This window comes from Phyllostomus discolor, chromosome 9, assembly GCF_004126475.2.
Source record: "Phyllostomus discolor isolate MPI-MPIP mPhyDis1 chromosome 9, mPhyDis1.pri.v3, whole genome shotgun sequence".
NCBI lineage: Eukaryota > Metazoa > Chordata > Mammalia > Chiroptera > Phyllostomidae > Phyllostomus > Phyllostomus discolor.
The window spans coordinates 79,359,361-79,385,108 of record NC_040911.2 but is presented as its reverse complement, the minus strand read 5'-3'; the positions used below and the strand labels follow the sequence as shown (position 1 = coordinate 79,385,108).

General features: G+C 39.8%; 1 protein-coding gene across 2 annotated transcripts; it reads left to right on the top strand.

Moving 5' to 3' along the window:
• Positions 1-2,075: 2,075 nt before the first annotated feature.
• CRLS1 (cardiolipin synthase 1) lies at positions 2,076-24,982 on the top strand. Of its 2 annotated transcripts, none has more exons than XM_028523788.2 (7): positions 2,076-2,165; positions 5,795-5,932; positions 10,894-11,023; positions 19,580-19,665; positions 20,483-20,551; positions 22,251-22,342; positions 24,361-24,982. In XM_028523788.2, the coding sequence occupies exons 2-7, from the start codon at positions 5,822-5,824 to the stop codon at positions 24,446-24,448; spliced, it is 576 nt and encodes a 191-aa protein (XP_028379589.1). In that variant the 5' UTR covers positions 2,076-2,165; positions 5,795-5,821; the 3' UTR covers positions 24,449-24,982. The 2 variants fall into 2 exon arrangements, with proteins under 2 accessions (XP_028379589.1, XP_028379588.1); XM_028523787.2 differs by having other exon boundaries at positions 2,154-2,588.
• Positions 24,983-25,748: the final 766 nt, after the last annotated feature.

Genomic DNA, 25,748 nt, shown 5'->3' with positions numbered 1-25,748 from the left:
TCTTCCTTTCATTCTGTTTAAAATAAACTACAAAACTGCCATTCTCCAGAACATTTTTATTACTATACTAAAAGGGGTCCATTTGCCTGTGTGCATCAAAGCCCAATAAGATGCAAACAGAAGTTTGTAGCAAAGAAAGTAAAGGTTTATTGTAAGGAAAAGGTGCCAATCCCAATCACAGGTAAGCAAACACTCTAAAACCTAGCCCCCTCCCCAATGGCCCACACAGGAAAGATTATATAAAGGAAAAAATGTTTTGCCTTTACTGATTGGTTGGGGCCAGGGTAGGGAGTGGCTGATCACTGTATCATGTCTCTGGTGTCATTCTGTCTAGTTTCATGAGGGTGGGGTGACACAACTGAGGTGCTCTTACCTTTAGTTTGACCAAAACTGTTTCTGTGGCCAATAGACCTGAACCTTGTTCTTAAAGACAGTACAATGCTAACCACAATCTGATGTCCTAAGGGCTTCATGATTAAGGAAGGGAAGTGGAGGGAGAGAAAGGAGAAAGAAAGGGTCATGCTACAGAAGTGGAGTTTACGTGCAGTTATTTTTTCTTGATCCATGGAGATTTTACTTCCCAGCGACTGATGTCAATTTGTCTCAAATAAATTCATAAAAATTCTCTACAGGTTTAGACATTTCTTACATTGACGAGGAGAACAGCAATTTTAAATTTTAAAACACATATATCTTGTATGTACATGGGAGAGACCCAGGAACACTGAATAACTTGGCAAAATGGCCTTAAGCCATCACCTTAAGTACCACCTTATGCTAAACACAAAAGATGTTGGAGGTGGAGGGTTAGTTATGAGGTTACCAGGAAAAGCACTGTAAACAACGATAAGATTGTTACATACATTTAAGTCCACTCCTTCCCCATTGATAGTGAAGACAGCCCTGGTACAGTCAGGGGAACACACTTACAAATGGGGATTTCCCTTATAAAAGTAAATGTCCTTTCAGGAAGAGTAACTTCTACCTGGCTTTCAGAGTGTCTCCCAATGGCTTCTGTTTCTTAAAATGATCCTTCCTAAAATAATAGACCAAAGAGGCATATTTGGGGTTCATGAACTCAGCTCCCTTTCAACATCAAGAAACATTCAAATTTGATTTGACACAGAACTGAATAAAAAAAGTTTCACAATACTGCAATATTAATAAGTATTAATAATATACTAATAAGTATAATGTATGCTATAAAACTATATTAGTAATTAGTGTATAATATTAACCAATTAACAACCAATTATTACTTTGGATATATGTTTAGTAAATTTCTTTAATTTACTGATGTTAGAGAAAGAGAGGAATGGAGAGAGAAATATTGTTTCGCTTATTCATGCATTCATTGCTTGATTCTTGTATGTGCCCTGGCCAGGGATTGAGTATGGGGACAATGCTGTAACCAACTGAGCTACCATCCAGGCCCAGTAAGTTTCTGAAGCTCTCTAAACCTAGGTTTCCTTATCCGTAAAAGTGTAAAGGTAATAAAGGACCCTATCTTAGAGTTGTTGGAAGGATTAAATGGGATAAGCGTTACATATATAAATCTCTACGTGTATACATATAGATATACATATATATACAAAGAGCGAACAAGCGGGCAGGCTTGCTTGCTTGGCTATAGTGAACACACTGTTCAGGTAAACAATTAGTAGTTATTGACATTTTCTAAAATCCCGTATTTTTGGCATATGCAACATTCAAACAAGGAGAAAGTTGGGAGTTGGCATTGATTACCTCTGGACCACTTTATCAATATTTAAACCTCACAAGAGAGCCCTAAGGCCGCCACGCACACATCGGAAGGGGGTCCTTTTGCAAGCCGCGAGTTCGGGAGAACTTCAGGCTCAAACGCGGGAAGGCTCCTGCCCTCTCCCGGCCAGGTCCACCAAGCGGTCACTCACCCCTCCCAGCTCGATGCTCTTTCTAGTTCCCTCCCCACGGACTTCGTCGGGGCCAGGAGCGGAGGCGAAGGCAAGACGCACTACCCGCTACCCGAAAGGCCACGGGGCCCAGCGGCACGCGCCTCCCGCTCCGCCGGGGGCGCTGGGAAGTCTAGTGGCGAAGGTGTCGCAAAAGCGTCGCGAAGTCGTCCGTCCGCCCTTGGCGGCTGCAAGCCACCTGTATAAGAGGAGCGGGCTGGGGTTTAAAAACAAGTATGGAAGTGTCCGAGGTCCTCAGAGACTTGGGGCAGTTGATGGAGAAGTAGCTCGTCGGTGCCCCAGGCTGCTAAGCTCTCGCTGCCTTCATTGCCGCGGCGCGGCCGCAGGGCCATGCTGGCTTCGCGGGTGGCGCGTGGCTCGTGGGGTGCCCTGCGCGGAGTCGCTTGGGCGCCGGGGGTGCGGCCGGGCAAGGGGCGCGCCCTCGGGGCCCTGCTGCCGCCCGCACCTATCTGCCTGGGGTGCCTGGCGGAACGCCGGTGGTTGCGCCCGGCCGCGTTCGGCCAGTGGCTGCCTGGGGCAGTCCCGCGGAGCCACTGTTCAGGCGCGGGGAAGGCGGCGCCCGGGCCCGCGGCCGGAGAGGGTGCCGCCGCCAAGGCCCGGGGCGGCCGGTGGGGCCCAGGGAGCGCCGCCAGCCTGGTACGTACGGATGAGAAGGGGCAAGCCAGGGTGGGGGTCGCCGGCCCTGTCGGGGCTCAGTCCTGGATGCTGATAACGTGCTTTGATTGGTTCTGGTCGGGCGCTTCGGTTTCACAACTTTGAAACCGTTTTCTAGGGAGAGAAGTTACGGGCAGGGTGGGATGAATTTCAGAGGTACCATCAGTGACCACCTTCGGTCTCCGTAATCAAGTTAGACTCCTCAACCCCCGCTTCTATCCGCTTTGGTTGCTGGACGGCCCAGATATTGCAATGTTAAAAATAGCCCTCACTGGTCTTAATTTAATGAAGGGAATCCCCAGTGTTGGGGGAAAGTCTGTGGGAATCATCAGAAAGGTATACAGGCCTTTGTTTGCTCGTGCAGGTTTCGTTCACTATTATTTGACCTTTGGCAACCTTACATAGTATAAGATGACTGATAATTAAATAATTTAAGTCTTAGTTAAAAGACTGACCTCTAATTACAAAAAAAAAGATTAAAACTCTCTTGAAGTAACGGAGGGAAGTATTTGTCTACGTACCTGTTGAAATACTGCCCAAGTACAAGACACCAGAGCATGAATGTAGGAGAGCTTTTGATGTCACGTTAGCAAGCCTCATGCAATTATTACATCTTCAATTGTTATGTCTTCAGTGCGCCCCAGTACTGCCTTCAGCAGTTGTGCAGCATGGGTTGAGGTGGTCAGGTCCTGGCAGGGCTCTCGGCATCTCTGATAGCTAAAGCATGTCAGGGTTTGAAGGCTGGGTGCTCTGAGGTTGCCTATGCTCGCTGAAGTTCTTCCCAGAACGGCGGTAGTTGGTCGAGTATGCCACAGGTTATTTGGTTGGGTAATCTGAGATAAGGTGTCTTAAATTTAATTTAGAAATTTACAAGTTTAATGATTATAAATTAATAAGGTAACGATTTTGACCTATACATAGTTTATGTGGCGTCAAAAAGAACCCCTTTCACTGCCTTGAACCTCGTTTATTAATTCACCAAATGAAATGATCTGGCTGTTTGCAACTTTGTCTGTAATTTTGCCCCAGGAATATCTGAGATTAATTTTGGGCATCTTTATTCTGACCCTTTGCTTTGTTATTCCTTTTTCTCAATCATGAGCTATCAAGGCCCCATCCCCACCAGTTGTGTCATTGACTGGGTGTTTGACTAATTTTGTACCACAGTGTGGTCAACAGACTTTTTTTCTCTGAAACACTCTGACCTTTGAACTTGAATTTGGAACACATTCCAAGAATGTTTCCATTTACCGGTAATGATATAATGTGGTCTGTTTTCAATAAAAGGTCCCTGGGTAGAGATTTGAATTGCTTTTGGTTGGGTGATTGTTTCCAGGAGAAGCTGAAGTTCTTCTGTAACTTTCAAGGACAGTATTCTGCCACCTGATCCTAATAACCCCATTTCCTGCCAAGCTAAGATGCACATTTCTTGCCAGGTTCTGTTTAAAACAGAAACTTAGTATCTGAACTCACTTACAGGATGGTTCATGGAATTTTAAAAGATGTCTTTAGAAATGGAAACGATCACTTTTAAAAAAATCAAAATAGATGTTCAGGCAAATTGGTTACCGATTAAGAAAGAAATTAACTAGAGTTAATCTTATGAGATAGTCCCTTGGGGTAGAATTAGCAGCCTTGACACAATGCGGGGGTGGGGGGGAAGCCAGGCTTTAGGGAGAGACATTTTCTTGATATTATTTCTGTATCCTGTTGTGCAAGGTGTCTTAGAGGCGGTAGGCTGAGGCTTTTTAGAGTTAAAATATCCTCTCATGAAACATTGTTTGCCAAGCAAGAAATGTTCTTCAGAGCAGCTGCCAAGAAGCCCTTTTGTTAGTGTCAGCTTAAAACAGCTTGGCTCCAGACGAAGTTTCAAGGAATCATAAAACTCCCACAGGGGTTTCTAATTGGGGATCTTAACATTTCTGTGGCTATTTTGAGTTTTCCAAATTTCTCTCTATTTCCTAAGGATCTCAATCCCTATTCTTAGTTCCATTTTCTTCAGCAATTCTCCAGTTTAGTGGTGAGGTTATGGAATTAACTGTCTTGTCTCCCTCTTGATTCATATTAACAGACACTGTGTGTCATTTAGTATTTTTCTGATGGGTACTAGAGGAGTGAGGGAGGTTATTTGCAATAAATGCTTTTAAGTCAGAATGCCATGGGTTGATAATTTGACTTTTTTTCTGACACTTTTCTGCACTGGCATCCCTTTGAAGTTTCACTTTTAAAAGCAGTATTTAAAGTTTTGAATTTTAATGGTGAGGTCATATATTAAAAGCTTGATTTATATGGTAGATAATATGTGTTCTTTCTCGAGGAAGAAAACTCAAAAATAGTAGACTCTTTAGCCTACCTTTAGGTACACGACTTATCTTCTGTATTCTTCACAGTTTTATTTTTATTTTTTAAGAAGATTTTATAGGATACTGGCCGGCCATTATCCTATAAGACATAATTTGTTTTAATCTCCTAATTTGTTTCACAAGGGATTTGAAATGGCTTATAAAACTACATGTCCTACAATAACACAGTTGAGGGAAGTAGGGAAAAGGTAGAGGAAAAATTTGAATACGACTCATCTTCTGTATTCTTGACAGTTTTATTTTTTAAGAAGATTTTGTTAGCCCTGGCTGGCGTAGCTCAGTGAATTGAGCACAGGCTGGGAACCAAAGTGTCCCAGGTTCAATTCCCAGCCAGGGTACATGCCTGGGTTGCAGGCCATAACCCCCAGCAACCGCACATTGATGTTTTTCTCTCTGTCTCCCTCCCTTCCCTCTCTAGAAATAAATAAATAAAATCTTAAAAAAAAGAAGATTCTGTTTATTTTTAGAGAGAGGGGAAGAGAGGGAGAAAGAGGGATAGAAATATCCATGTGCCAGACAAAACCTGGTTGGTTGCCTTTTGCACACCCCTAACCAGGCATCTGGCCGGCAGCCCAGCCATGCACCCTGATGGGAATCAAACTGGCGATCTTTCAGTTTGCAGGACAATGCTCAGCCCACTGAGCGATACCAGTTGGTGTTCTTGACAGTTTTAGAGTGATGTCTATAAAAACAGAATTTAAAAACTCAGTTCAGAATACTAAATTTACAGTATATGTAGCTTCTGACCCTTAAGTGTATTTTTCTAATGTATATAGTTATTTAAAGTATGAATTTAATTTAAGTTTTGTTATCTTTGTGTTTCAGTATGAAAACCCGTGGACAATCCCAAATATGTTGTCAATGACGAGAATTGGCTTGGCCCCAGTTTTGGGCTATTTGATTATTGAAGAAGATTTTAGTATAGCGCTAGGAGTTTTTGCTTTAGCTGGACTAACTGATTTGGTAAGTTATAAAGTCACTCACTTCCTTTCCACAGGCCAGAGTTTCTACTACATGGAAACAGCAGACTTGAGTCTGTTCTTCCTTGGAAGGAAATCCTCAAGATGAGCTTCACCTGGCACTTTGTGTAGGGCTTGTCTTTAGCATCATTGTGGGACTCTTATTTATACGATCTAAGGAAAGTAGTGAAGGTTGTATGAAGGCATAGGAGAGGGAGCTTTTTACTCTTGGTTTTTAACTTCTTCATAATAGAAAAACACTTTGAAATTTCCAAAGAGCCAAGTACTTGCATTATAGATAGAAATAAAGGAAAGAAGCTATGCAACTATTTTTCTCTTTATTGTAATAGAGAGAAATAACTCTGATCTTCAATGAGATTTGGTTGTTACTGGTGGACAGGGAAACAGTGGGCTAGTTGTTGTGATCAGGGAGCTTGTAGAGGCTGGAGCTCCGCTTGGGGGGAGGCCACCGGCTCCCCACATATCTGGCCTGTGATCCATGCTCTTCTGACCACTCAGCAGGAGACCCTGCCATAGGTGGGCATTAGGCATCCACCCTTCTGTTCCCCCAGCAGATGGATGAAGGAGAGGATTGCTCCTGGGCACCACTGTGTAGAGGGTGTAGAGGGCAGGATTTACTTGGGCCACTTCCAATTAGAACTTGGAAAATAGTTTTATAACAGAAGACTACGTTATGTGTTAAATAGGCTTTCATGGACTGGCCGGCCATTATCCTATAAGACATAATTTGTTTTCATCTCCTACTTTGTTTCACGAGGGATTTGAAATGGCTTATAAAACTACATGTCCTACAATAACACAGTTGAAGGAAGTAGGGAAAAGGTAGAGGAAAAATTTTAAATCCAGGCAAAATAGGTACAATATATTCTTGTACAGGGCTGGCGGAGATCCATATGAGCACCCATGACAGGCAGTAATGATTTGGTGCTTCTAAAAACTGGTTTGTTTGAAAAACTTTGCTCAATATTTAGTGAGAATAAAGAGAAACTAATTTCCAGTTAATTAAAAGTTTTACAGCATCTTTCATTGTAACATCAGTTACTGTCTTGAGGTTCATATAAACAAAATACCTGCCAGTAGCTGGTGAACAATGTGGAACTGGCTGAAGATTTTGCAGGATAAACAAACGAGGGCATTCGCACCAGTATCTGGCATTTCCAAAGATGCGTCAAACATGGTCCAAAACGGCTGCCACCTCTGGTTTTCAGTTTTTGGTCCTATTTGTCACAGCTTCTCCCCAGTCTCATAGTCTCTCCTTTCTTTTGTTCCTGCTTTTATCTCTGAAGCCTGAAGGCCTCTGCTCATTAGTAATATGGTCTCCAAGCCTGTCCAAGGCTTTTTATACTAACAATGGAATTTTGGGGGGGGGGGGAATAGACAAAATCTTGTTCATCTATTGGATTTGATTTTTTTGTTGTTGTTTGTAGATTTCTTTAGCTGCCACATGAGATTGCAATATTCACTGAAAGGGAGGAGCCTTGTTTACATTTTCATATATAAAACAGTATATTTGGAAACCTGAGTTAACTGGCCTTATAGTTCATATTTATTCTATGGAGGTTTTGATGCCTCCAGAGTGGCTGCTGGGTAGATGGCTGGATTCATTAAAGGTTTAATCAGTGGAATGAGAAGGCCTGATTTACGTTGTTTATGGGGAGTGAATTATGGGAAGGTGAGAGTGGAAGCAGAGAGGCTGGTTAGGAGGCTTCCAGTAACCTTGAGGGGGTTGGTCATTTGGACTGCGGTAGGAATTTGGAATGGGAGAGAAGTGAATGGGTTTGAGATCTGTTTTGAAGATAGAGTTGATACATTGATGGATTGAATGTATGGGGTCAGAAAAAGTTAAATATGACTGGTAGATTGTTACTTTTTTTTTTTTCAACAAGCAGGTACATGGAAATTAACATTTTCTGGGATTAGCAACACTCTGGGTAGGGCAAAGTTTGTGGAAAATACCAAGAACTGTTATGCCTTTTTTAAAGTCTTCACTTGAGGATATATATTTACTGATTTCAGAGAGAGAGGAAGCAGTGGAGGAGTGGGGCAGGGGGAGAAAGAAATATCGATCAGTTGCCTCGTGTATATGTCCATGTCCTGACTGGGGACGGAACTTGCAACCCAGGAATGTGCCCTGACTGGGAAGCAAACCTGTGACGTTTTGGTTTATGGGACAACGCTTCAACAAACTGAGCCACACCAACCAGGGCTGTTGTGCCCTTTCATGTAGAGTTATCAATCGGGTAGTTGAATGGAGTACTTTGGAGTTGGAAGAAGTCATGGTTAAAGATAGATTTGAGAGTTATCAACATATAGATAGTCAGGTCTGGGCAAAGTCAATATAGGCTGTGATAAGAGAAGGGGTCAGAGGAGTGAGCAGTAAGCAGCGCAATGGAAAGGGAACAAGAAAACGACACTGAGAAGATACAGCTGCCGAGAAAGGGAGCATGTTAGGCAGTGAGGTGTCCCAGAAGTTAGGTGAAGAAAGTGCTTGAATTTGTGTTGCTGTCAAGTCACCTAAAAATGTAGACTTTATTGGTGACCTTTATGAATACCATCCATAGAAGATGGGGACAGAGTGGGCTGGTGTTCAAATGCGAGGTGGTGATGACAATAGACATCACTTTGAGGAAGCTTTGCTTTGTAGGGTAATAAAGAAATGGGATCAAGGAAGAATGGTTTTAAAGATATGTATACTGGGGAAAATTCTGTTCTTAATTAACTAATTAATGTTCGGGTAGGACAGGAGAGATTGATGATGCAGGGAAGGTGGGGAAGGAGGACCTGGGATCAGGGAAGGCAGAGAGAATGAGTGGGTTCCTGTACGTGGTGGATTTGGAGGTGGGAATAGGAGGAAGCGTTGATGGTTTGTTTCTGTGCTGTGCGGAAGATGTAGACATCGTTATGAGCTAGAGTGAGAGGTTTTGGAAGGGATGGAGTTGGTTTGAGGTGAGAGAAGACAGTGTGAAAAGAGAAGGTAAGCAGGTGTAGTTGTGGTCAGGGAATACTAAGTGCCCAAGGGAGATCTGGTGGTCATGAATTTGAAGTGGGGTCAATCAGCCTATTTATGTGGTTTTTTTTTTTTATCCTCACCTGAGGACATTTTCTCATTATTTTTAGAGAGAGGGGGGAAGGGAGAGAGAGAAACATCGATGCAAGAGCAAAGCGTAGATTGGTTGCCTCCCTTATGCACTCAGACCAGGGATTGTACGTGTCTGGATTAGGGATCAAATGCATAATTTAGGTATGTGCCCTGACCAGGAATCTAACCTGCAACCTTTCGGTTACTGAACACCGCTCCAACCAACTGAGCCACACCAGTGGGGCTGGGTTTTTTTTGTTTGTTTGTTTTTGATTTTTTTGGTGAGTGTTCAGCTGCTCGGGTACAGGCCTGGCTGGAGTACACAGGTAGTTGTGTTCGAGCAGGATTAAGGGGAAATGGAGTAGGGAGTTACAGGTGTTTGCAGAGCAGGGATGCTATTGATGACCTTGGAATCCAACGTGGGTAGAGGAACAGTGAGGATGGGCCAGTGAAGATAGTAAAAAAAAAAAAGGGAGCTGAGGTTCCCTAAGGTCAGAAGCTGAACTGAAAGCTGAATATTCCAAGTCCCCAACTTCCAGTACTCCTGTTAGCTAGTTTTACATCTGGTCTGGCTGGGAATTAAATAGGTTCTTTCGTTGTGGTGATACTATTTAGTAACTGCTTTCTTGGAGGATTTACTAAATGTTGATTGCTGAAGACAACCAAGCCTTTGAGGTATGTAATACTATTTCTGTTTTACAGATGAGGAAACTGAGGCTTAGTGAAGCCAAATAATTTGCCCAAGGTCACACAGTAAGTGAGGGAGCCAGGACTTTAACAAGTTATATTCTGTTGCAAAAAGCAAGTTCTTAACCATTGTCCTGTGTTGCTGCTGTCTCCTCTAACTCATTGGAATACTTAAGATATAGAGGACTTCTCCTACAAGATTTTTATGTTAAAATACACCTAAATTAATTTGATATTTTTCCTTGGAAATAGGATTAGAACATTTTTGAAGCTTAAAGTTAAATAAAATCAGTAAAAGCCAAGTAGGGACTTGGAAAACCAGAAAACACCTACCTTGTTTAATGGGATAGGTGATACTTGGTTTCATTTCTTTTGCGGCCCCAGGGTGGGCCTGGAGATCTGGATCTTTGTGGTAAGACATTGAATATTTAAATATTGGCAACTAATTCATACTTATAAAAGCTTTGAGCAGGTCAGACAAAACCAGCCTGCAGGCACCATTTGGCCCAGTGGCAACCAGGTATGCCCTCTGCTTAAAATATAATATGTTTGCAAGAATAGTAAATAAGTAATTTTCATATCAGAGATTTTAAGAAGGCCAGGCATAGAGGATTGAGTTTTTTATTCAAATATAGGTCATGTAAATGCAGCCAGATACGGACTCAACAGTGGCACTAAATAAACAAACAAACAAAAACCCTGAATATAATTAAAACTGAGGGAGTTGGATGATATCATAGAAAAGTAGTAGGTAAGAGCGAGTCTCACAGTTAAAGGGAAGTCCTTGCAAGTGAAAGCAGCTTCAGCCCAAGGCTCAAGAGGGGTCCTTCTAATCCATGCTCTGTCAGTCATGCTTTCTGTAAGTTTTGGGGGGATTTCTACATCTCTAAATTTGTGTCTGGGTTCATCCCATGAAGGGGCATTGTGAAAACATTGAGAAATACTGGAAGGCTTTGAAAAAGAAAAGTACCTTAGAAAAGTGAAATTATTTTCAGGCCAGTTGGTAATTTAAAAACTAAATATTTACCAGTGGAAGAATAAGAAGGTTTGGGGGTAAGAAAGAAAGATTTTATTTACATTTTATAAAAGTATAGTTGCTATTCTGGTATCTCTTCAGGATATCTACTCTGTACCTATTATGACATTTATTTAAAAAAACAAACAACTTCTATTTTCAGTTGGATGGATTTATTGCTCGAAACTGGGCCAATCAAAAATCAGCTTTGGGAAGTGCTCTTGATCCACTTGCTGATAAAATACTTATCAGTATCTTATATGTTAGCTTGACCTATGCAGATCTTATTCCAGGTAAGAATGCTGACATGCGTACTTTTTATTTTTAATCCTCACCTGAGGACATGCTAGAGGGGAAGGGAGGGAGAGAGAGGGAGGGAAACAATCCATTGACTCTTGTACAAGCCCTGACTGGGTATGGAACCTGCAACCCAGGCATGTGCCCTGACAGGGAATTAAACCCATGACCTTTCAGTTTACTGGACGATGCTCCAACCAACTGAGCCACGCAAGCCCGGGCCATGTGTACTGCCTTATAGCACAGAGAAGAATGACATAAGTCAGCTTAGGATTTCTTGTAGGATATTTGTTCCAAAAGTACATTTTTCAACTTCAAACTGTTTTCTTAATTTTCAACTGTTGAACTGTTTGGCTTATAAAGTTACTTGTTTTACTTTAGAATTTATGTCATTATACTAGTAGAATTCGTTTAGTAAGATTGTTTAAAGTTAAAATTGAGCAGATATTATTTCACAGTGCCAATTCATATTACTCTAGAATGTTTTGAAACTGTTATATGTTCTTAGTGACTAGCTTTTTGAAAGCAATTTAAAGTTTTCCTAAGTAAAATTTAATCATAGTAAATTAGAACTCTGAAACTTTGAAGATCTCTAATATTTCACACTTTTGTTAGACACTATTATGCAATTTCAAATTGTGTATATTAGTTTGTATATTACATTATGAATACTCCTCCTAGCAGAATTTTATGATCTTTTGCTTTGCATTTTGCATGTGCTTTTCTGGTTGTTCATTTTTTACTTCGCCTCTCTCAGTTTTTCTTCCTTGGTTCAACTTAAACTATTTCCAAGAGTTTAAAATAGTATCTGAGAACAAAGAAGCTGCTACATGGTATCTCAACAAATAGCATGTATTATTGACATTTGAGAGGAAGAAATTTCAGTCTACTATAGAATCCTCTGGACATTTTTTTCTCCTTTATCTTTAGGCTTTGAAATTCCCATACTAAATTAAAAGATGAATTGGAGTAATGTTTATATTTATGTGCTTCTTTGAAAGTCGTAATTGTGTTCATATATTGTTGGTGGGGTTGAAGGGGGCAGGAGTGGTCTCATTCTAATAAATATAAATCACTTGTGGGGAGGAAAGAACTAAGAATTCAGTTGACCTTATTGTTTTTTAAAAGATTTTATTCATTTATTTTTAGAGAGAGAAGAGGGGAGGGGGAAAGAGAGGGAGAGAAACATCAGTGTGTGAGACCAACATAGGTGGTTGTTGGTCTCTAGCCCAACACCCCAATGCAATTTCTGATGGTTCTGAGTGATGGTGGTTCTATATATTAGTTGTAATTTTGATGTAGGTTATTGTTGTCATACCTTAATTTTATATATTTCTTAAATTCACATGATGCTATTAAATCAGTGTTCAATTAGATTTTTTTTAAATGAAGATTTTATTTATTTGCTTTCAGAGAGAGGGGAAGGGAGGGAGAGGGAGAGAAACATCAATGTGTGGTTGCCTCTCATGTGACCCCAGCTGGGGACCTGGCCTGCAACCCAGGCATGTGCTCTGACTGGGAATCAAACTGGTGCCCATGCAGTTTGCAGGCCTGCACTCAATCTACTGAGCCACAACAGCCAGGGCTGTTCATTTAGATTTATCTTTATGTTTACTTTTTTGGTCTGTATTGTCAGAGTATTTCAAATCTTCCATCTGGAATCATTTTTATTTCTCTGAAAATATTTTTTATTTTGCCTTTTTTTGTGTGAGAAAATTTATGTTCTACTCTTAGCGAATTTCAATTAAAATAATAAAGTGTTATTAACAGTAGTCCTTGTTAACCAATAAATATTTGAGACTGTAAAACAAAAGTTTTATTTGGCATCTTAAAGACACAGATCCAGGCAGCAACCCAAACTGCACCCTGGAGACAGCAAAGAAAGGCAGGGTTTGTAAAAGCAAAAACCACAAAATGTAATTCTTCCACGCAAGTGAAAGATCCTGTGTAGTTGAGCAGGGATTGGTTAGTTCCTATATGCAAAAACTACAAGGAAGTAGGTAAAGTTCATATGCATCCATTTGGCAGTTGTTATTCCAAGATGATTGTTTGACCTTGAGCTGACTTCAGCAATTTATTAGCAGTCCTGAGAACTGAGGCACAAGGTGTGCACAGGCCCAACTTCTTTAAGGGCCTCCCAGCTCTTTTAAGTGAATCTCTTAGCAGTGTTTATTTTGTGTATTTTTTGTTATAATCACTATGTTGTACATTATTAGACCATATTCATCTTAAAACTTAAAATTTGCCCCATTTCTAGCCCCTGCCTGTTTCTCCTCCCCTCCACTCTCTGGCACCCACTCTGTTACTGTCTCTGAGTTCATTTTTTAAGTTTCCACATAAAAGTGGTACCGTGCAGTATTTGTCTTCTTTCTGCCTGATTTTGCTTTTATTCTTGAAGGATATTTTTGCTGAGTATACAGTTTTGGGTTGGTAGTTATTTTCTTTCAGCACATTTAATGTACTTAGTTATTTTTTTGTTTCTGTTCTTGGTAATAAGAACACTGCCCCTCCATGTCTTTTTTGAAGGGAATGTTTTTACTTTGAATGCTTTAAAGATTTCTTCTTTGCCTCTGGTTTTCTACAGTCTCACAATAATATTTCTGAGTATGAGTTTCTTTTTATTTATCTTGCTTGGGATTTACTGGGCTTTTTAATTTGTGGATTGATATCATTAATCAGTTCTAGAAAATTCTTAGCCTTACTCTTTAGGTATGCTATTGCTTATTTTTCTGTTCTTTTGGAACTGCAGCGTACCTATGTCAAACTTTTTCACAGTATCTTTTAAGTGTCTTACATCTTTTCTGTACGTTGCCTCGTGTTTCTCTTGCCAGGCCCCATTTTGGGTGCTGACCAGTGCACTTGCTCATTCACTTCACCAGTTCTCTCTTCAGCTGTGCCAAGTTTGTTTCTCTCGTCATATTTTTCAGTTATCAAATTTCTATTGTATTCTTTCAACTTACAATTATCTTTTCTAGTTTTTAGTTCTTGGCTGAAATCTTTGTTTTTATAGCCCTTTGAATATAATAAATTTAGTTGCTTTATAGACTCATAATTCTAAACTCATATCTTTCTAAAAAGGGTCTTTCTCATTTGTTGTTTCTGCCCATTCTTATTTATGGTATCTTGTGTCTTTGGTTATTTTTGACTGTTTAGACATTGTATTAATGTTTGAAGAAGAATTTGGAGTACTGTTTTTATGTGTAGGAAAGAGTATTTTCATCCCTCTTCAGAGGAGAGACGTTGTTCAGTTCTGAATGCTAAGAAGCTGGGACCGCCTGAATCATCAGGTGATGAGACAGTCTTGTAAGGCCTCAGTGCTGTCTCCTCTCCCAGTCCTGTGGGATAGTCCTTCAGATTCCAGCCCAGAGCCAGGAGGTGGTTTCTCAGAGCCCAGCCTTAAGGGCTCTGGGCTCTGACTGCTCTCTCCCAGGCCCTCTGAGGCTACCAAAAATTCCATTCAGCTTTGTGCCCTACTTCCGAGGAGTAGGGATGGTGGCTTTGAGTGTGTAACCTTATTTTGTTGAGTTCTCACTCTTTAACAGTCATTAGCCTGACACTTTCTTGGCATCTTGTAAGCTTTTTACTCTCAAGATTTTCTTTTAATGTTCTTTAGTTGTCTTAGCAGGAGGATTGTTTTGAATTATTTAGCCAGAAATTAATGGAAGCTCAGCCCAGGATTTTTTCATTATCCTTGGTTTATGCTCTAGATACTACTTGAATTTGGTGTGAGTCTTTCATTGTGTTAGGTATTAAGTAGTACACTTCAGTCTGAAAACCCATGTGTCGCCGGTTCTGAAAATTATATCATGTCTTTGATAATTATGTCATGGACATTTTAATTTCCAAGAGTTCTTGTTCCATGCTCTCTTTTAAAAAAAACCTGCCTTTTTACATAAAATTTTCTAGATAAATAGTATCATTCAGGATGTCTTCTGCCTCAGAAACAGTCTATCTTTACCTGTCTATCCTGTTTATATAGTCATGCTCCGCATAACTGTTTTTGTTAGTCACTTGCATGACGGCGGTCCCACAAGATTATAATGGCTAAAAATTTCTATCACCTAGTGATGTTGAAGCCACTGTTATGTCATAGAGCAGTACATTGCTCATGTGTTCGTGGTGATACTGGTGTAAACAGACTTACTGTGCTGCCTGTCCTATAAGTGTAGCACGTGAAGTTGTGTACAGTACATTATGCTTGATAAAAATGACTGTGTTACTGGTTTTTGTATTTACTGTTCTATATTTTTATTCTTATTTTAGAGTATACTCTTTCTACTTATTAAAAAGTTTGGCCGTGGTCGGGTGGCTCAGTTGGTTGGAATGTCATCCTGTGCACCAGAAGGGTGCCGGCTTGATCCCTGGCCAGGGCACATAGCTAGGCTGCAGGTTGGATCCGGGGTCTGGGCGCATAAGGGAGACAACCCATCGATGTTTCTCTTTCACATTGATGTTTCTTTCTTTCTCCCTCTCCCTGTTCTTCTCCTTCTTCCTCTTCCACTTCCCACCCTTCCCCCCTCCCTCCCTTCCTCTCTCTCTAAAATCAATAAAACATATCCTTGGGTGAGGATTTTAAAAAAAAGTTTGCTGTAGAGCATTAGCTATGTTATGCTGGCAGCATCTTGTGCTTACTGTATCTCTCATTTGCATCATTCTCTTGTGTGAGATTTAATCTTGTGTTGCTTTGTGTGTTAACTTGCTGTACAGATTTGTAGCCTAGGAGCAATAGGCTATACCATATAGCCTAGGTGTGTAGTGGGCTGTATCATCTAGGTTTGTGTAAGTATCCTCAGTGACATTTGTACAACAAGGGTATCACCTAACAATGCATTTTTCAGAATCTATTTGTCTTTAAGTGGCACATGTCTGTATGTGTTTTTACTTTTAAGGTGGGGTTTTTTTTTTCATTGACACCCCCCCCCCCCCCCGCCATATTGTATCTGTTTCTTTCAGATTCCATTTTTTGTTTGTTTTGGTCTTTATTTTGTGATGGAGACTTTCTGAAATGTCTGGTGATCCTTGGCTGCCTGCTTATATTTTAGGGAGGCATAAAATATTAATTGAGCTCTGTCTGGGCATTGGTGGAGTTTGTTGGGCAGTGTGTTTTTCTCTAGGGTGAAAGGCAGGACCAGGCATGGCCCTGAACTCTCAGTACCTGTACATCTATTCTGTAGAGAAGTCCTCTTCTTGCCTCCAGTGTTTTAGAGCAAAGCTGTGGGACGAAGCTTGGGGTGGGAGTAACAGTTTTCAGAATGTTTATTTTCACTTAATCCCTCTCTACCCCAGTGAGCCCTGTGTTCAGAGATAACAGGTTAGACAATGGTTGGCACACTTTTTCTGTAAAGGGCCATATAGTAATATTTGAGGCTTTGTGGGCCAGCTGGTCTTTGTTGCAACCATTAAACTCTGCATAGAGAATATATGAATGAATGAGAGTGGCAGTGTTTCAAAAAAAAACTTTGCTTACGGACACTAGAAATTGAATTTCATATAATTTTCACATGTCATGAAATAGTACTCTTTTGGGTTCCCCCTTCCCCAACCATTTAAAACTGTAAAAACCACTCTTGGCTACAGAGACTCACAGCTCTGGTACAGAGACCTGGCAGAATGGTGTCAGGCCGGGTGCCAGGGGTCCTAAGTGCCTGCTTCTGCAAACATCTGTTTGTGAATAACTTAGGCTTCAGCTCTCCCCACTCTAGTGAGACAATTACTACTAATAAACTTAGTTAGAACTTGAAATTTGTCTTCTCTAACCATTCTCTTTGTCTTTGTGACTTTACACCTTCTCATTACTATCATTTTAGATGAGTTTTCGAGAGAGTTGCATGTATGCACTCTCCTATCTTCTTTTTATACTGCTCCTTGCTTCTTTAAGTGTAAGAAATTTGCTTTCTCCTCAGCTGGGATAATATTTGTCTTTGTCATTCTTTCTCTGGAAGAGGAGAGAAGGATAAAAACAAATTCTTTGATTTGTTACATTTATGACAGTGTAGGATGTGAATCTCAGGTAATTTCTACTTGCTTATGTGTGTTCTGCCACATTTACCAAGTAGTGATTCCTTGTCATATCATTATATTATTTCTGGTTTTACTCTATAGCAGCTTCTCATTGCTGGTTTAAGTAAATTTCTATAATAATGCGTTATTAAATTTATTATTTTCAATGCAATAACCTATGATGTTGATAATGGCCACTTTTAATATGTACAAGTGACTTAATTTTATTATTTCCCTTTAACACTAAGAAAATTTGTCCATGCTGCATTTCTTTGTTGCAGACATTAACTATATATCAGACAGAGTTAGCAGCAAGGGAGGAAAACCTTGGAGCAATTCCCTGGCAGATTGTACACCCTCTCACCCACACTGACATGCTATCATATTCTGGTAGGCAAAATGAAAGCTGTTGTAGCCCTGGAAGGAAGGGGAAGGGAAGGTCAGGAGAGAAAGTAGGGTCACCTAGAAGACTTAAAAGCTGGGGAACTGGATAAAAGTGCCCAAAGAACCAAAGGAAGAGCTGCATAAATACTGTCAGTTGGCAGAGGCCTTGGACATCAGCTAGTGCAGCAGGGTCCAGCTGGCTGTGCTTGTGGCCCCCAGAGAGGTTTCACTTGTGATTTTTTTTTTCACTTGTGATTTTTATGAAGCTCTGCGGATTGATCGTATGATGGATAGTCTAGCTTGGGGACCCTGTGATTTTGTTAGCAGTCGTTTCCTCCCCCACACTGTTACAGGTGGTAAACTGAGTCCAGAGATGCTAACTGTTCATCACACGGCTGGGTTGGCGCCTAATGCAGTGCCCTGAGCATAGGCTGTGAGTTCCACAGACCTAGGGCCCATTCTTGGCTGTCCTAACTAGCTGGTGACCATTGGCCGGGTTATGTGATCTGCCTGAGGCTTCTTTCCATATTTGTAAAATGGAGATAATGATCCCTATTTTGTGTAGTTATGTAGATTAGGTGACGTGTGAAATACTTAAAACAAAGCTCAAAGCTCAGTAGTAATTTTGGTAGTTTATAAAAGTGGAACCCAAGTCTTTGCAGTGTATTGAATTGTCTCCTCTTCTGCAGAAACCTCTTATTTAGGATTAAGTCACATACTTTTTTTTTCCCGTGGTGATGAAATACACTAATAGGTGTTTATTTTCTTCTCAAGTTATGGAGGTTTACCATATGCAATTTGCATGAGTTTGCTGCATTTTAAAGTCTGATTGCTGTTAGGTGTCGCTGGCTAATGATTGCCATAAAAAGTGTTTTACAGGCACAAAAATGCCCTAAAAATCATGGCAAGCTGGCTTTTGTTACTTGATTCATGTGGCTGTGGCTGTGTCTTCTGTGTGCTCCAAATGCCATGACTTGCGTGGATAACCATTTTCTCTTTGAAAATAGTCTTGTCATCCAGCACTAGGCCAAGGATAAACATTTATGGTACATCATAGCTGTGACCCACAGAGAATTAAATTTTAAATCTGTAGTTAATTAGATTTTTCTCAAGTTGCAGAATCAACAGAATGTCAGAACTAGAAAGGACCGTAAGCCTGAAAAGTAATTCACAAAAGAGCTGTTCAGAAGTATTATGGAAGGGGATGTACATGATCCTTTTATGTTAGTAACTGAAACATTTTGAACGGACTTTTAGCCTTGGGATTTTCCCCTGCTTTTTTAAAATATTTTTTTTTCTCATAAAAATGATACATGTTCACGGTTAAGACTTCTTACAGCACAGAAGGGTGTAAAGTAAAACAAGTCCTCTGCCCTCCCATTCTCATTCAACAAAGGAGTAGTAGGGGTTCCTTGGGCATCCATCTGCAGTATCCTTCTGCTGGCTCTGACTCTGGGGTCATGCTGTAGAATCTTAGGAATAATGAGAAGGTATTGAGAAGTTGAATTCGTGTTTAATGAGTATTCACTGAATGAAAGTGGCAGGAAGAAAAAATTGCAATTGCTAGGGTGAGAACTGGCCAGATAAGAATGAAAATATTTTGTTTCTCCACAAGTGGTACATATAGCAAATTTTACTGTTTGTAAAGTTGTCTAGAATGCAGAAGCAAGCAATCAAAGGTCCCTAAGATGCCAGAACGTTTTGAGTCCTGACATCCTTTCCAACCTCTTTACCATTTCATTCTCTGTAACTAGAGTGAGTATGGTGATCTTTTTTCTGCAAACTCACAAAGCTGAGAAATAACAAAAGAGCTAGTGGGGTAGAGCTGGGTAGAGCTGCTACTGACAAGTAACTGCAGCTTAAAATGTGCAAGGAAAAAAAAAAAACCCAAAAAACAAAAATAGGCCTAGAAGATCAACATTCTGAAAGGCAGACATAGACTTTGAATGCCATAGTCTCTCCAGTTAGTTTTGAGTGCAGGTTAAAGAGTATAAAAATCAATGGTTCACTCTAAGGATCCTAAACCTTCAACAGGTGTTTATAAAAGATGAAAATTTTTACTTATGAGAAACACCAGTTTATGGTAAGGCTGAGTGAGGCTTTATTATATGTGTAACATCTTAGCAATTTTAAAAATCCCAATCAAAATTGTTGTATTTGATTTTCAGTTCCACTTACTTATATGATAATTTCAAGAGATGTAATGTTGATTGCTGCTGTTTTTTATGTCAGATATCGAACTCTTCCAACACCGGTGAGTTTGTTTCAAAGAAAATATTCTTTTATTATTACTCAGAACTTAAGGCAAAAAAGAATCAGTCTGTTGTATACTGAGTTTCACTTTATGAAGATAATTTATGGCAGTTTCTTCTTTTTAATCTATTTACCAAGAACTTTTTAGAAGCACACGTTAACTATCATCTTGCTATAGTAGTTGTTCAGTGAATACATGAATAATAAGTTTAAAACAGATTCTTTAAGTTGATATACATAAAACTTAGACCAGCCAGCCCCATCCAAACTCCGTGAGGAGTGTTTTGCATAACCAAGCCCTTTTGCTGTCTAATTAATTGAGCCACTACTATGGACTGTCTAGAACTGATTTTTTAAAATCATAGCTACACATGAGCATGGAATGATTTATTTGCATATTTATTGGTTTTACAAATATTTGAGTACGTAAGCATACCATAATGACCTTGTCTTTTGGCTCCCAGTGTAATTGTTTTTTAGCCTATAAAAGGCAATGAATGATAAGGGAGATTTATTGTGTTTATTTAGTAGAAAGAAGTATGAGGCAGACTTTATGATAGCTATTGTGTTAGGATTTTATAGGAATTAACAAATAAACATGAATATTTAAAATCCATTTCAGTAATGTGTGTATGATTTATAAAGAATGTAGATGATGCTCCTTTAGGGAAACAGAAGGTACAGATAAAGGCTGACCTAGCGTAGATTCAGGCATGTAGTAAGCACTCAGTAACTGTTAACCAGCATATAATAACAAAATGTTTGTTTTACAGTGAGTGCTAAATTGAGTAAATTTTATCTTTTTTGTCCTCTGCCAGCGAACACTCTCCAAGTATTTCAATCCTTGCTATGCCACTGCTAGGTTAAAACCAACCTTCATTAGCAAGGTAAGAGACAAACAGCATCCTTTTAAGCTTATAGCAATGAATACAAATCTCAATCTAGAGTTGCTGAAAATGAGACAACTTTACATGCATTGACTGCAGTGGGTAGAGAGTAGGATCATTAACTCAGTTTTCTTTGTCCTCAAAGCTTTTTGCATTTTTGTTTGTTTGTTTTAAGATTTTATTTATTTGTTTTAGAGAGAGATAGTGGGAGGGGAGAAAGAGGGAGAGAAACATCAGTGTGAGAGAAACATCAGCTGGTTGCCTCTCTCACATGCTCTGAACAGGACTGAACTTGTAATCCAGGCATATGCTCTGACCAGGAATCAAACTGGTGACCTTTCACTTTGGATGGCGCCTAACCCACTGAGCCACACTGGTCAGGGCCTCAGAGGTTTTTGGATCTTTAGTAATGCATTGTGTTTTCAGTCGGTGGTCTGAGAATTTAAGATGAGGTAATAGTGCCATCATTTAGGGAAGGTTCCTTTCTGGTTTCAATACCCACCTCCCTGTGGTGAAAACAACATATATAAGGTCCTTTTGTTTTCAAGATGGATTGTTCCATGCAAAAGGATGGGGGAAAAGTTTTTATTCAGAGTTGAATAAACAACTATTGTTTTTAGTTCTGCATCCTTATTTCCTGAGCCCACTTCAGGATTATAACGGTGTGCCAGTGCTTGCACGCAGTGAGGGCACTATCACTGGTTCTCATGGCACTTCTGTTTTTCTCTTGGCTTTGAGAAGTTTGCTCTAATCATTCTTGTGTCCCATCCTTTGTAATGAAGGTTTGACAGGTTAGGGATGTTGGTCATCTTCAGGACAGAGGGGTTATTTTAAACTTACAGACTGCCTGGGGTGGACCTTTATCTACATATGTGGGTTTTGTTTTTCTTTTAAATTGAGGTGACTTATATCACATAAAACAATTTGATACAGATAGGAAGTGGCTTAAAAAAATGGAGGGACAAATGCCTCAAATCCTTGGTCTTGCAAGAAGTTCTCCAGGCAATTTTTATTATTTATTTTTTAAAATGAAGTAGAATTCTTATAATTGGGTTGCAGAATGGATAACAGAATGTAAGTGCTTCTCGAGGCACAGCACCCACTGACTCATACTTCACCCCCTCTGTCCCAGAACACTTCTCATGATAAGAGAGGGAGTCTCCAGTGTCTTTCTGGTTGGTTTCTTCCTCTGTCCCCCATGCTGCCCTTTAGGGCGGGGAAACTTCACTTCCTCCAGACAGCTTCTCTCATGGAAATGAGTGCAGGTCAGTGTTTGACAAGCAGGCAAGTGATAGCATTGAATGAAGTGCCAGGAAATCTGGGTTCTAGGCTTGGATCTATAACCTGCTATGACTACATGCAAGTCACTTAACTAATTTCATTGCTTTTTATCTATGAAATTATTTCTGTATCCATAGGAATGTTTTAATGAGCTGAAAAAAAGGCAGAGAACTTTGCAACATATTGAATTGCTATAGAAATTCAAGACAGGGGTAGTTTCTGACAGTTGCCCTTCTCGTCACTGTAAAGAGCAGACAGGTGGACCAGTTAGTGAAGTTCACCCGTCTATGTGAATACCAGCTTCTTTGGCAGGAATATTAGAACATCAAACATAATGTGGGTGTGTTGTTATGCTATCTTGTGAGCTTGAAACCGGACCTGGTTGACACTGTTCATTTATGACTTTTTTTTTTTTAAGGTAAACACAGCAGTCCAGTTAATCTTGGTGGCAGCTTCTTTGGCAGCTCCAGTTTTCAATTATGCTGACAGCATTTATCTTCAGATACTGTGGTAAGCTAAATTTAGCATTTACTGTGAGAATGTCAACAAAATGGCTTGTCATGGCTGTCCTAGAATTACTGTGTTCTTACAGTGCTTATTGAGCACCAGCTGGGCAAAGCAAGAGGCTGGATTTTATGATTGATACCATTCTTAAGAAGTTTACTATCAAACATGGGATGTCGAAGTTCTATTTGTAGGAGCTTTTGTGCAAGTTAAAGGGATTGAGAGGTCCAGATAACATGTTGGGGTTTGGGAGAAAGGAAAGATATTTCCTTGTAGGAAGAAGAAGGACAGCTTCAAGGGGGAAGTGGCATTTGAACCATGAGTCTAGGTGGAGTTCCTAAGGGAGAGACTGAGGGAAAGCCATTTAGGTGAAGGACAGACCCTCAGCAAGGTCAGGGGCATGGGAGAGTCAGCTAGGGAAAGTGCGTCCAGCTTTGTGAAAGGGCCGTAGTGGGACAGAAACTTGTAGAAAGAAGCTTGAATTTTACTTTATTGTGCTTATTTATTTATAGCCCTGAAAATGTGTCAAATTCAGACTTTTATCAGGGTCCAAATATGTTACACTGATAATTGAAGCATAGCATCCTAGCATACTTTTAACTTTATAATTAATACCTTTTGCTTGATCCGGTCTGAGCCAGAAAATAGTTGGTTAACCAAAGTCAGTTAAGCTAAAGAAGCTTTAAAAATTGTACCCACACTAAACATTTTCTAAAACACATACGCATGCATTTATTCTGCTTCATCCTACGTCTTTTGAATAGGACCAGTGCCCTTTCTTTAAAAAAAATTTTTTTTAAATCCTCATCTGAAGATGTGTTTATTGATTTTTTTTTTTAAGAGAGGGAAGAATTCAGAGAAGGAAGGAGGGAGGGCGGGGGAGAGACAGAGAGAAGCATCGATATGAGAAACGTGAATCCATTGCCTCTCGTACATGCCCTGACTGGGGATCGAACCAGCAACCTTTAAGTATATGGGACAGTGCTCAAGTTACCAACTGAACCACCCAGCCAGGGCCAATGCCTTTTCTTTGAATGTAGGTTCAGCAAGAGGAGTTTTTTGTTTTTGTTTTTGTTTTTCTTTGAATAAACACAAGACATATAGCCTCTCTGATTTTCATGTTCTGCTCATTTTAAAGTGACTTTAAGACTTTAAGACATTGACAAAGCAGCCTGAATATAGAGACTTTCTAGGTTTTGTAACATTTTTTCTAATATTTTGACAATCGCATTGCGTGCGTGCTTTGACAGTATTTTTTAACAACTTGCCTTTTTTTATCAAGTCTTTCCAGAGCATCCAACTTAGTCCTCAGATACAGCAACTTTTCCTACTTGTGGGTTTCACACGTTGATGTGTGAATGTAGAATATTGAACTGGCACAAACAGCTCTAGGATCACTTAAAAAGTCTCGAGGGTCCTACACCTGACCTGGTGGGAACAGAAGTGTACAGCTCAGTAAAAGCAGCCTGTTAGCTGCGAGCATCCAGCAGGCCCTGAGCACCCCTGATCTCATTTCAAAGAGAGAGTCTGGTTAATCTGACAGTTCACTCAAGGAAAAGTCAGAAAAGAAAGCTGAAGTTTATCTTAAATGACTCATATGTAGGAAAGAGTTGAACACTTTAAGCAGCATGAGTGGTAGCAGAGGCACATGGCTCTAGAGTTGAAGCCAAGCCGGGCTCTGACGTGGTTCTGTGGCTCTGAGCGACTTCTCTGGGCCTCCTTCCTCCTGTGAGGTTCTTGTGAACATAAAAGGAGAGCTAAGACACCTAGAGTAGTGTCTGGGCAAAAATGACAATTGCTAGTATTATTATTTTCTTGGGCTCAAGAACTAGCTTAATTGTGTGGTGTTACTAATTCAGGTAAGTCTTAAAGAAAAGCAGCGCATTTACATTCTTGTAGTTAAAAAGTTTACACCACACAGCCTTTTTTACTTTTTAAATAACTCTTTTAAATGTATTTTTTATGATTTTCACAAAGTTACTGATTTTTTGACCTGACAACTAACTTCTTTCTTTCCATTAAAGGTGTTGCACGGCTTTCACCACCGCTGCATCAGCTTACAGCTACTATCATTACGGTCGGAAAACGGTTCAGGTGATAAAAGACAGTTGAAGGTCATGCATCATTGTTAGCAAGGAAGCAATATACATCATCGGCGGCAGGGCCAGGAGAAATCTACAGGAGTTTCCCTCTTTTGGTGTTCAGCTTGAAAAAGGACTTGTCACAACAAACCATGTCATCGATATTTAAGTAATGGCATTGAAAATAAGCTTGATCATGGGCATATGCAGAATTTTCAATGTATTTTTAAATACAAATAAAACTATCATTTAGAATTTTTTAAGTTTCTTGATTAGCTTATAAGGAAACAATTAACTCCAATTATTGTCAGTCATTTTTTAAATGTTTTTTAAAAAAATAGTCCAAAGCATGGAAATGTCTCTTTAATAAATTTTAGATTGCCCACAAAGCACTAGGGAATTTCCTGCATTTAAATATATAGGCTATACAACGTGGCTACACAATTTTATGTTTAATTTGATTGGTGTACATATTAATAGTTCCTGTGGTTAATATTTAATCATTTAGGATAATGACAGTAAAGGTAGCTTAGTTGTAGATGGAGTAACCTTATAAAGGGGTTATGAAGATCAAAATATACCGAGATCAAAATATGAAGATCAAAATATACACTGAACATGATGTTCAGTAGTCTTCCAACCTCTCAGGTGCCTAATAGTTTATGTATCAGGATAACAAGTAACAGAGGTAGGTGGAACGTGAAGACATCCATGAGCCTACACCATCCAAGAGGCAGTGGATTATATCATGCCTCCCCACTGTATTTCTATCGTGGTAATGTTTGTATGATATCGGAACCTGTACTTATATGTTTGTAAATAATACAAAACTATTTTTTCAAGTTTTTTAAACTTTGGGGAAATTTTTTTTGTTGAGATGTTAAAAGAATAAAAAAGCTGGGAAAAAATATACCTTCATCTTGGGTTATTTGTATAGCATATTGTAGTCATTTGTTGTGTAGGTTTTCTGATTCCTGAAGTTTGTTCAGATGTGTCACTTGCACTTACATTGTAAAAATAATTGGTTTGGGACCTTCTGATGTAAAAGTCCTTACTCTCACTACCAGCATGTTCAGGAGAATGGGAGATACAGGGAGAAGGAAGAGGAAGACAAGGGCTGGTACTGGTGTTCCCTCTTATCAGTGGAGGTCAGTTGCTACCAGTTGTGCTGGGTTCTAACCCAAGAATAATGTGAAATTATTTAATGTGATTATCTAAACAACCTGTTTACCTGTGTTCAATTAAAATGGGAAGTTATAAGAAAAATTCATGTCTCATGGTAGCATCCTTGGATCGGTGTGCCCCTCTGTTGCAGGGTTCTGGCTTCCTTG